Raw genomic sequence first — 12,616 nt, 5'->3', positions numbered from 1 at the left:
AGATGGCTTCCTTTTGACTTCAATAACCTCTGAAACTACAGCCATAAGAGATTACGGAAGCAAGGAATTTGAAAAATTATGCACACCTTTAGATAGAACTGACGTTCACTTCAACCAAGTGGGACTTCTTCAACTTGGGCATGAATAGCTTCTTGTCTTTCAAAGAACCTGATTCAATGCCACCAATCAGGGAAAGGATGCATTCTGATCTCTGTACCCTGCATTTTGTGATGAGGTGTGGGATAAGGGGGCACAGAGGAAAGTGTGCAGGAACCTTGCTTGCTAAGGCAGAGAAAATCATAAGCTTTCCATTTCCATGTTAGGATGAAGAGGAATACAGGGAGGACTTGTGGTGAACAGGTCAGTCTCTGGGGTATCTCACTCCTGCAAGACACTGACCAAAAAAAATATATGAATGCTCAGTTCAAAGAAAGGACTGCAAATGCAGCTCAAAGAGTCCTTTTACCTATCCACTTCCCTGGAGATCTCAACAGCTATCAAGGTGGTGCCATGAACTAAGGCCCACTGCCAGAACTACACAGCCTCTCTGCAGGGGGTACGAATATGTGTCACCCTGATGGCTTACAAATATCGCTACAGTCTGGCTGTTTACCAGGAAGGGATCCAACTTCAACTCCCTTTGCAAAACTTCAGGGCAAACAGCAACAGCCACAACTGTAGCTAATTTATGAGAAGTCTTGTCTCCTAAGCATATACTTCTATTGGCCAGTAAAGGAACAGATATGAGTGCCCCAAGTTGGCAGTAAATTCTGAGGACCTGCACTGGCAGTAAAGAGAGAAGGAGGCGCAGGGGCAAGAGACTATCTTAGAGCTTGGTGCTTGACACCATGGCATGTAATATCTGGTAAGTGTTCCATGCCCCATGCAGGAGAATGAGAAAAAAACAGTATTATGCACAACTGGGGATATCAGAAAAGGAAAACTCCCAGTAGCTAACCACTGCAGAAGGCTTCAAAAGTCAAGACCCAATATTCAACTCAACATTTAAAATATGAAAAAAGCCAATCATTAAGCATGTCTAAAAGTCTTCTATTTATTCCAAGTGATGATAAACATGTCATATGTTTGTATGGGAACACAAACTCTTTTTTTACCACCAGTTTTAAGGTAGCAGTGGCAGCATCACCTTTCTTTTCTCAAGGCACAAAACTTAATGTAATGACTGCTGTCATTGCAAGGTAAAACTATCCCACTCAATTCCTTTTGTACATTAGTTTGTAAAGGGACACAATAGTATTCCTAATGCTTTTCCAACAAAATTACTTAAAAACATGGTGTATAAATCATTTTTGTGGGATGAGTAAGATACAATTTTGTAGTCCTCTGAATGTTAAATCATCCAGTGCTATTTACTGCAGAACACCTTTTAAAAGACTGATCCCCTTTCATGAAAAAATGCTGTAAGCCAGCCTGTACTACATCCAATTTCTCAAGTTCTGAACTACCAATTCTGTCATTAAATATATCTAGCACAGTTAAACAGCAACAGTTTAACCATGTACACGCAAAAAATGATTAAGTCTTTCCAATAAGCCACTGATACATAACAGATTTAAATTCCATCAAAGAGCCTGGGAAGCAGCTGGCAGCAATACATTAAAAGTGGGTTAACAATGATACAGCACTAAAAAGAAATCTATACATCATGAGAGATCTAGTCAAATATGTTACTAATGAAGTAAAATATATCAATTATTAAAAGTCTGTTTGAAAGTATTGCATCGGTATGTTTAAAAAGGCACCATTGGAAAACAAGAATAATTATGCAAAATTTACTACAAAATATACTACAGGCTAGACATTTAAAATGTTCTTATGTTAACATAAATTGCCAAATTCCTGAAGTGCACAAGTTCTAAACTTTGATGGGTGAGAAGATCATGTTTTTCAAACAGTTTTCAACAAAGCTCTGCTTCTTCTTGATTGATGTACTCTTCGGTCCTTGTAGAAAGAAAGAAAGAAGAGAAAAAATGTACACTAAATTTACATTTAGTTCACAAGAACAAATATTCATAGTGAAGCATAATAATCTGCAGATTACCAATAAAGGGACACAACAAAATGGATGACATTATTTTATGTACTATAATACATGAATACATGCCTTCCCACATCAAATGTATGTACGTTCTTCTCCACATCATTTGAGTCGGACGGTGTCATGAAAGTGAAGTATTTTAAACCTACTACACACTCACACTGTAGAGATGGAGACTTAGTTTTTACATTTGTCACACCTTACCTGTTGGTATTATACTACTGGCATATGAGTTAACTGCTTCAAACACCTGTCTTCACTAAATATTGTCTGCGTTACTGTAACTTCAACATATAAGCCTTTTGAAGTACTGAGTGCAGAATGGTAAAATTTCACAAACACAAACAACTATGATGACGCTACCTTAAAGACTTAATTCAGAGCTCTACACACACCTCTGTCCATAACACTGCATTTTTTCAGTTTTATACTTTTGTAACCCAAACAGCATTATCTTTACTACCCACTAGTACACTACACAAATACCTAATAAATCCTTACCATACCTCCCACACAAGGTCGGCATGGATAGTTATATCACCCTTGAGGAGAAAGTACAGTTGTGTAAACTTACCATAAATGAAGATGTTTCAGTGTATTCACTGTTGCAGTCATCACATTTGGGTTATCCCTGCCAGGGTAGCCCTCGGCCAGCCTGAATACCAGAGGCTTAGTATTTCTGCGTCGGTTGCTGTCGCTTCAGGACTGACGTCAGGTCATCAGTAGTATAAAGTAAGGCAGCCAACGCCATCACATCAGTTCTTCTTGCCCTAACCTGTCAGGAGCCCCCAAGTGGGAGCCAGGTTCCGGTGGAAGAACTCCACCAGTAGAAAGTAAATACCAATATGTCCCTTGTAAGGAAAGAGAAGAAAGAAGAGGACTGCAACAGTGAATACACTTGAACATCTACATTTATGGTAAGTGTACCCAACTGTATTATGTTCTTCGTGTTTCGCTGCTGCAGTCATCACATTTGGGTTGATTCCCAAAGCTGATGAAAAGGGTGGAGGCAGTCAGGAAAACTAGGGACTGGCTAGGATGCCCTGCAAGACTGCAGAGGCACGCCCTGCCCTGTATTTGGAGAAGATAGGCAGGTGGTAATGTTTGGTGAAGGTGTGAACAGATGTCCAGGTGGCAGCCTCCAGGATGTCCCTGGTGGGGACTCCTCTGAGGAAAGCTGCAGAGGTGGAGGCTGCTCTGGTGGAGTGAGTTCTGACCCCCTTGGGGGAGGCTTTTTGTGTTTTTGTAGCAGAAATGGATGTAGTGTGCTATCCATTTGGAGATGGTTTGTTTGGAAACGGCTTTGCCCTCTGCCCCATTAGCAAAGCTAACTAGCAACTGATCAGACTTTCTGAAGGCTTTAGTCTTGTCTAGATAGAATATGAGCTGTCTGTTCACATCCAGAGAGTGCAAGATCCTTTCCCCCTTGTTCTGTAGGTTAGGAAAAAAGGTGGGCAAATGAATGGATTGGTTGGGAGCCACACTGGACACCACCTTGGGCACAAAGGATGGGTTGGTCCTGAGGAATACCCTGTAAGCATGGAAGATGATGAAGGGTTCCACAGCCATGAGTGCTTGCAGCTCGGAGACCCTTCTGGTTGAAGTGATGGCCAGAAGGAAAGCTATCTTCAGGAGAAAATTTTTTAGCTCTGCTGAACAGGCAGGTTCGAAGGGGGGGGGGGGTGAGCTTTTCCAACACACAAATTAAGGTCCCAAGATGGGGTTGTGCTCTTCTGGGTGGCCTCAAGTTGCTAGCCCCTCTTAGGAACTGTTTGGTCAGAGGGTGTGAGTAAAGGGGCTGCTCAGTGGGAAAATGAGCAGAGATAGCAGAGGCATGAATTTTAATAAGAGGAAATGGAGAGTCCACTGTGTAGCAGGTCACCTAATTAATCCAGGATGAAAGGGAGGGAGGGTTGTGCCATATTGACTTCCTTAGCCTGAATCCAGGTGCAGAACCTTTTCCATTTGTCAGTATAAGACTTCCTAGTGCTAGGGCGTCTGGCCTCACTTATAACATCTAGAACCTGTTTGCTGAGGTTGGCAGATTGATGGGGGGGTTAGGGAATAAACCAAGCTGCCAAACTGAGTGTCTGCAATTGAGGATGCATGAATTCCCCTTCCCTCTGGGTCAGGAGGTTTGGAATCTGAGGGAGATGCCAAGGTGGCAGAGGGGACAGGCTGCACAGCAAGGGGTACCAGTGCTGGCGATGCCAGTCTGGAGCTATAAGAGTTATCCTTAGTTTCTCCTCTTTTATTTTGAGCAGCACCCTGGGGATTAGATGTAGTGGAGGAAAGGCATAGACCAATAGACTGACCCAGGGGAAGGATGGGGCATCCACTTTCCAATTCATGCAGTGATGCTCCCTGGTGCAGAACTTGCTAAGCTGATGGCTGGTGTGGGAGGCAAAGAGGTTGACCTTCAGGATGCCCCATTACTGAGTTATTAGGGCGAAGATTCTTCTGTTGAGCTGCCACTTGTGTGGGTCCAGAAGATTTCTGCTTAAGTGGTCTGCCAGAGAGTTGAGTGAACCTGGTAGGAATTGTGCTAACAGGTGGAGTTGCATGGCAGAGGCTGTATGCCAAAGGGTCATGGCCAGCCTGCATAGAGGATAGGACGGAGTCCCTCCCTTCTTGTTGATGTACCACATCACAGTTGTGTTGTCTGTTTTGATCAGGAAAGCCCCTGGCGGGAGGAGTTTGAAAGCTATCAAGGCGTGCTGGACAGCTATCATCTGTTTTTGGTTGATGTGCAGATGGATTTGCTGTGGGCTCCATTGGCCCTGTATGCATCTGCCACCCAGGTGAGCATGCCAGTCATAATCTGATGGGTCTGTGGTGAGGGTCTGGGTGGCGTGGGGTGGTGAGAAAGGTAGTCTTTCGTTGCGGGAGCATGCTGTTGCCCTCCAAAGAAAATCTTTTCTGAGGCAAGGTATTATAGGTATAAAAGTCTCCAGGTCTTGAGAGTGTTGACACCAAAAGCTTTTTAGGTACCACTAAAGTTTCCTCATATGAAGTCTGGCATATGGAAGGAGTAGAATGCAAGATGCCATGAACCCCAGAACCTGCAGGATTTTCCTTGCAGATAGTTGGGGGTCTGGTGGCTAGTTGAGAGAAGTAGGCTGTCAGGAAGGATTGCTTTTCTGGTGTAAGGAATGCCATTTGGGATGCTGTGTCCAGGAATACAATTCTTTGGGTGGGTACCTGTTTGGATTTCTTTTCATTGATTGTGTAGGGAGGTTAGTAGGGACTTTACAAAGGCCAGGTGCTTGAGCAGCTTTTTCCTGGCTGTCTGCCTGAATTAGGCAGTCTAAGTATGGGTAAATCTGGACATTTCTTTGTCTGCAAAAAGCAATGACCGGAGCCAGACATTTAGTGAAAACTCTGGGAGCAGTAGATAAGCCAAAGGGAAGAGCAGAGAACTGAAAGTGCTGGGATCCTGCCCTGAAACGGAGATATTTCCTGCATGATTCCCTGACAGGATTGTGGAGGTAGGCCTCCTTTAGGTCTAGGGTGGCTAGCCAAGCATCCTTGGAGAGCATGGGCAGCAGCTGCTGGAGGGTGAGCATTTTGAATTTTGGGATCACCAGGAAGGTGTTTAGAATGGATAGATCGAGGATGGGGCGAGAAGTGCCCTCTTTCCTGGGTACAAGAAAAAGTCTGGAGTAGAAACCTTGGCCTTTCTGTTCTGCAGGAACGTGCTCTACTGCCCTCATGGAGAGCAGGGAAAGGACTTGCTTTTGCGCCTCTGCCCACTGGTTCTGAGATAGATCTGGGAACTCTTTTGGAGTTGGAAGGGTGTGGAAAGAAAATCTGTATCCCAGGGACACTATGTTGAGAACCCAGGGGAGGAGAGTTATTGCGAGTTCTTACCATTGGGGGGTGGCTTAGAACTCCCCGGTTTTGAAGTGGAGGTAGCCCACTGCTTAGATCTCTGCATTCTCTGTGGCTGCTGTCTGTGGGGTCTGGTTCCCTGGGGTCTGGGCTGAACTGACCTGGTGGGAGCAGGAAAGAACCAGTGCTTGGAGGGACAAAGAATGCTGAACCTGGGTGGCTGGACCTGTAAGAAATCCTTAACTGTTTGCATAGATTTAGCTTTTTCTTCCATCCTTTTTAAGACCTCTTCTGCCTTGGTGCCAAATAAGTTGTCTTTGTGCAAGGGGGCGTCCAATAATTTAGATTTAACAAGGTCTACCAAGGGCTGTTCCTTAAGCCATGCATGCCTTCTAAGGACAGAACCAGTGACTGCTGCCCTGCAAGATGCTTCTAGGGCGTCAAAACCACAGTGCAAGGTGTGTTTAGTTACTTGACTTGCAGAATACATTAACTCTTGTAACTCTTTAGATTCTGCATAAGCAGGAAAGGAAGACATTTTTTTGTTTGAGGAGTTCCAGTGTATGTTGCTGAAATTTTAGCATATGGAACTGACAATTTAGTGCTCTGATAGCAAGAGTAGATGAAGTGCATACTTTTTTACCCCATCTGTCTAGTGTTCGGGAATCCCTACCTGAGGGGGTGGGATTCTTAGCAGAGGTTACTTTAATTCCTTTAGGCCCTTGAGAAATTACTTCAGGGTCAGCAGTAGGATTTTTAAAAATAAATTTGTGTGAGTCAGGGACTCTGTAATACCTGTCTGTTTTTTGGGTGCAGGAGGGAGGGTATCAGGAGTCAAGCTGGAGTTCAGGAAAACATCCTCCACAACATCCAGGACTGGGGGGGTGGCTAGGGGGTCTGTGCTGTGGAAGATCTAAGAATTCCCTGAGTCTCTTTTTAGACTGAGAGTAGTCCTGACTTTCCCATTGGAAATGCTCCCTTAAGGTGTGAAGAGTTTCCCCAAAGGAAAAATCCTCTGGAGGAAGAGACTGAAGGAATGGAATCCTCTGCATCAGAATATTCATAAGCAGAGAGGGGTTGCATGTCTTCATACTCGGATGCATCAGAGTCATCGGACTCCTGTTCAGACAAAACTACAGGGTACAGATCTCTTTTTCTTTTGGAAGCGGTAGCTCGGCTTCCCCTGAACAGCATGATAAGGTCTTCTGCCATTTTAAGCATTTGAGACTGAGGCAAAGAAGCGGGTGCCTAAGATTGGATATGGTTCGTAACCTGGGCCTAAGAAACTCGGTGGTTTTCGAAAGAACTGTAGTCGTGAAAGAAATCGTCGATTTGTGTCGAGAATCGGTAGTGTGAAGGACTTCCTCGGAAGCCAATGCCTGCTCAGCGGCTCCGGACCCATCCAAGGTAGAGACGACCGCAGGATCCTTACTCGAAGAAGAGTTTTGCGGCATACCGGACTCCAAAAGGGTCTCGGTAGTGGCCTGCGAATCCACAGTAGCGGGCATCAGAGGCTGCAAAAGCACCTGAGGACCAGAGAATTGCCAAATAGCTTAACGGGAGCGTCGTCGGTAGGTTTAAACCTGTGCAATCGGTCTCTGTCTTTACCTTTATGTTTTTTCGGGAGATCTGCTGTTGGATGGCTTACCAAAGCCGTATCGGAATTCAAGGACTGTAAGCGAAAATATCTTGTTACAATAAGGGCCCGATGACGTACAGTTCTGGAGTTGAACAAAGCACAGAAGCGACAGCAGGGGACGTTGTGGTCTGGGCCTAAGCAAGTGACGCAGTAAGAATGAAAGTCTCAGTGTGGTATTTGCTTTCCACAGGTGAACATGACAACTGCTTCTGGCTCCACGGCAAGAAAGACTGATGTAATGGCGTTGGCTGCCTTACTTTATACTACTGATTACCTGACATCAGTCCTGAAGTGACAATAACCGACACAGAAATACTAAACCTCTGGTATTTGGGCCGACCGAGGGCTACCCTGGCAGGGATCACCCAAATATGATGACTGCAACAGTGAAACACGAAGAACATCTTGAGAACATACATGTTAATATGGAAGACAAAAATCTACCTGCATGTAAGGTTGCAGTAGGATTCAGCCATTAACCTGCCTTCCCTGGGGAGGAGGAGGGAAGAAAAGGGAGGAACAAATGAGTTGATGTTGTCTGGACGGATATCAGCAACAGAAGGTAGCAGAGAAAAACAGTTAAACAAGTCTGTCAATAAATCAGATTGTTCCAAGTCAGTAATATTTCAGTCTGATGCTTGTGTTTTTCAACTGCTCTGAATGTACAATGCCACAGGCTCTACTGCATATTTGTGTAGCTGAAAACAGCACTGGTAGCTCTCAAAGAGGGTCTGAAAGTACAGTTGTGTACACTTACTATGAATGCAGATGTTCCGAGTGTATTCACTGTTGCAGTCTTGGTTTGCGGGATTTCCTGCCATGGAAGCCCTTGGCCGACCCGACTACCACAGACTCTTTTCCTTCCTCCAGGAGCTGGCAGATGCCCTAACTGACTTTGCTACGTCTGGATATAAAGGGAGTCGGCCGGCGCAATGACCTCAGTGCTTTCTTGCCCCCACCAAGCAGAAGCCCCTAGCAAGTGTCTGAGGTCAGAGGTCTGAGACCCTGGAATCCAGAATAGTAGGGAAAAAGGAAGGGAAAAGAATCACCCAGACTAAGAGGGTGAGTGCCCTAGCCCATCCAGTACATCAGAGGGGAAGGAGAGAGGGAAATAATACTGCAACAGTGTAAACACTCGAACATCTACATTTATGGTAGGTGTACACAATTGTACTACGTTCTTCTTATTTCACTGCTGCAGTGACGAAGTTTAAGGAGAGATGAGGATGCCCTGCAAAATGGCAGTGGCAAATAATGCTCTGGACTTGAAAAAGGTAGGATGATTGTAAATCTTTGGTAAAGGTATGCACTGAGGACAAAGTAGCTGCTTCCAAAATGTCCTTTGTGGCCACCCCTTTAACAAAGACTGTAGAGGTAGCAGTAGTCCTGGTGGAATGTGTCCTTACAGCATCAGGGGGCTTCTTACCATGATGCCTGTAACAAATGGAGGTACAGTGGGAGATCCATTTGGAGATGGTCTGCTTTGAAACTGGTCTCCCCTCAGAACTACTGGCAAAGGCCACAAAAAGGTGGTCTGATTTCCTGATTTTCTTGACTCTGTCTAAATAATAAGATGGCTGCCTATGCACATCCAAAGAATGGAGGATCCTTTCTCCCTTGTTTTGGGAATTGGTGACGAAAGTTAGCAGATGTATGGATTGATTTAAGGAAGTCTCTGTTACCACCTTGAGCACCAAGGAAGGGTTAGTCCTGAGTGAGACTATGTCTGGGTGAAAGACGATGAAAGATTCCACACACAGAGGGGCTTGAAGCTCAAACACCCTTCTAGCTGAGGTAATAGCTAGAAGGAAGGCAAGTCTTCCAGGTCAAAAATTTTAACTCAGTGGAAGCAGCCAGTTCAAATGGTGGAAAGTTTAAGTTTTTCCAAAACAAAACTGAAGTCCCAGGGAGGGATCAAAGGCTTTAAGGGACAACCCCTCTCAGAAACTATTTCAAGAGGGGGTGAGTAAAGAGAGGAGGCTGAGAAGGTAGAGACAGCTGAAGCATGAATTTTAATGGAGGAGTATGAGAGGCCTTATTCAAAAAGGCTAGACAAATATGAGAGGGTGAAAGAAATCTGAGCCAGATGAGGGTCTTATGTCTTCTGTTTGCACCTAAGGGTGAATCTGTTCCATTTGGTGGAGTAAGACTTCCTAGTGCTAGGTCTCCTAGCCTCTTTTAGAATATCCAGGACCTGTTTGTCAAGGAGAGGTTCCCTCCACGTAATCAAGGTATCCATGCTGACAATCTGAGTGTCCACAGGTTGGGGTGTATTACCTTGCCCCTACCCTGTGTTAGTAAGTCCTTTCTCTGTAGCAGCTGCCATGGCTCTGTGCTGATTAGGCTAAGGAGCAGAGTGTACCAGTGCTGCCTGGGCCAATCTGGGGCTATTAAGATTACTCCTGGCCCCTCTTCCCTTATCTTTTGCCATACCCTGGGGTACAGTGATACAGGAGGAAAGACATAGATGAAAAGGCCTGTCCAAGTGAAACAGAAGGCATCTATCTTCCAGGATAATTTCATTATGTTCCTGGAGCAAAACTTTTTCAAGGGAGTATTTTATTTAGTGGCAAAAAGGTCTATTTGTGGCACTCCCCACTTATTGGCTAAGCTGAGACAGAAGTAGTTGCCACTCGTGGTGATTTGACAGGCTTCTGCTGAGATGATCTGTTATCTGGCTGATATCTCCCATTTGGTACTACTGTGCAATGAGGTGCAACCCTAAGGATAACTGTGACATTGTTTGTTTTTATCAGTAGGACTTCGGGTTTCCATTTCGTTTGGAAAGCAATCAGGTCTTTTTGGCTTGCCATAAGTTCTTTTATGTGTTTGTATCTGAACTTGGAGTTCCAACTGCCTTGGGTCTGGAAGCTGTTGAAGTAGGCTCCACAGGCTATTTCTGATGCATCTGCCGTCATCTGCTCCTGAGGGGGTGAACCTGAAGGGCAGACCTGGATTGACAGAACATGCTGGTGGCCCACCAGGCAAACTCCATTTCTTTTGGAAAGCAATCAGGTCTTTTTGGCTTGCCATAAGTTCTTTTATGTGTTTGTATCTGAACTTGGGAGTTCCAACTGCCTGGGGTCTGGAAGCTGTTGTAGTGGGCTCCACAGGCTATTTCTGATGCATCTGCCGTCATTTGCTCCTGAGGGGTGAACCTGAAGGACAGACCTGGATTGACAGAACATGCTGGTGGCCAATTTCGGCAAACTCCTTCCTGAGGCAGGAAAGCAGTTTTTATCTTGACAGTTAAAGGTTGTGCATGTTGGCACCACGCATTCTTGAGGTACCACTGAAGTTTTCTCATGAACAGTCTGGCCAGTGGAATCATAAAATGCAAGATGCCATGTAACCCAGGGCTCTGAGATACTTCCTGGCTGTGAGGTAATCCCTGGCCAAGATTTTCTTGAAATACAGGGTCACGAAGGAGACTCTGTCCAGGGGTAAAGATGGCCTTCTGAAGAGCTGAGTCCAGAAAAGCTTCCAGGAACACAATCCTGTTTGTGGAGTCTGTCTATAGAGATTTTTTATGCACTGATGGTGAACTCCACTGAGTTTACAAGATTTTGGGTGAAAAGCAGGCCCTCTCTGAGTTTTTCTAGGTTTGTTGTCTCAATGAGGCAATTATGCATGTAGGGGTAAATTTGAACTTCCTCTGCCCTGCAAAAGGCTATCACTGACACTAAGCATTTTGTGAAGACCCTGGGACCAGTAGATAAGACAGAACTAAAAGTGTATGGTACCTGCTCTGAAGCGTAAGAAGCTTTTGTGTGATTCCTCTATGGGAACATGTAGGTAGGCATCTTTTAGGTCTAGGGTAACCATGAAGGCATTGGGAGAGGTCATGGGCAGAAGCTTATGAAATAGAGTTAGCATTTTGAATTTTGGGACCTGTAAGAGCTGGTTGACAGGTCCAGAATTGGCCACCAGGTACCTTCTTTTCTGGGTACAAGGAAGAGTCTGGAAGAAGTTTTTACTCTTTCTTATAAATTTTCTGGAACAGTTTCCACAGCACCTTGGGTACACGGAATCTCTTTCTAGGTTAATGCCTCAGATTTTTGGTTTGTAGGAATGTCTGGTAGGCCAGAATAAACCAAGGGTTGCTTGAACTTGAGTTTGTAACTCTTTGAGATGATTTTTAGCACCCATTGGTCTCTGGTAATGCCAGTCCAGTTCCTGAGTAATACTGACAACCTCCTCCCACCTAGGAGGGGATGGAGGGGGGAAGGGAGAGAGGAGAAGGGGTAGGGAGAACCATGCCTGAGTCATAGCTGTAGTTGCTCCCTGCTAGGGGCCTGTGGACAAAAACTCCCTGCTCTGTTGGAGTCTGCCATTGTCTGGCCTGTTGATGCTAACTTTGGCTCCTTTCCCTAAGTGGTTTTCTTTGTCTAGGCTACGATTTGGCTGGAAAAGACCAGTGTTTGGGCAATTTCTGCTGAAACGAGGAAGCTGGACTTGAAGAAAGTCCCTGATGGTCTGGATGAACTTGGCCTTATCCTCCATTTTCTTGATGACAGACTTAGCCTTAGGACCAAAAAGAAAATCTTTGTCCAATGAGGCATCAAGGAGACTAGATCTGATGTGGTCTGGGCGGACTGCTCTCTCAGCCAGACATGTCTTCTGATTACAGAACCTGTGGCTGTTGCCCTACTGGAGTCTTCCATGACATCATAGCCACAGTGCAGAGAGTGTTTTGCTAGCTGAGAACAGGAACTACAAAGATTCATCAGCTCCTTAGATAAGACCTTATTTTCCATGCCCATCAATTTTTGTTTCATCTGCTCAAGAACAGCTTCTTTGCACTTATATGAAACTGACAGTTTAAAGCCCTAATGACAAGGGTAGCAGATGCGTACACTTTTTTTCCAAATCTGTACAGACCCTACTTTCCTTGTCAGTAGGCAAGGGAATTTTGGAGGAGATAGCTTCTGCTCAGTTTGGGCCTGCAGTCACAACTTCAGAGTCTGCTACAGGGCTCTTATAGATGTGTTTGTGAGTATCTAGAACCCTGTAAAATCTGTGAGGTTTTCTAGGACCAGGGGGGAGAGAGTCTGATTTCAAAGAAGAATCCTGGAAGACATCGTCTA

The 12,616-nt window shown here is 45.0% G+C and overlaps 1 protein-coding gene across 1 annotated transcript in view; it reads right to left on the bottom strand.

The window, feature by feature from the left end:
• Positions 1-1,029: 1,029 nt before the first annotated feature.
• Positions 1,030-12,616, bottom strand: part of DAZL (deleted in azoospermia like) — a 2,235,938-nt gene continuing 2,224,351 nt past the window's right edge. Inside the window, exon 12 of the mRNA XM_044066765.1 lies at positions 1,030-1,962. Coding sequence (XP_043922700.1) covers positions 1,909-1,962 — 54 coding nt within the window. The 3' untranslated portion in view covers positions 1,030-1,908. The remainder of the gene's footprint in view (positions 1,963-12,616) is intronic.

Source organism: Protopterus annectens, chromosome 3.part1 (assembly GCF_019279795.1).
Source record: "Protopterus annectens isolate FY-2018-M chromosome 3.part1, PAN1.0, whole genome shotgun sequence".
Classification (NCBI taxonomy): domain Eukaryota; kingdom Metazoa; phylum Chordata; order Ceratodontiformes; family Protopteridae; genus Protopterus; species Protopterus annectens.
Note: the sequence above shows the minus strand (reverse complement) of the source record. Positions and strands in the feature narration are given on the sequence as shown.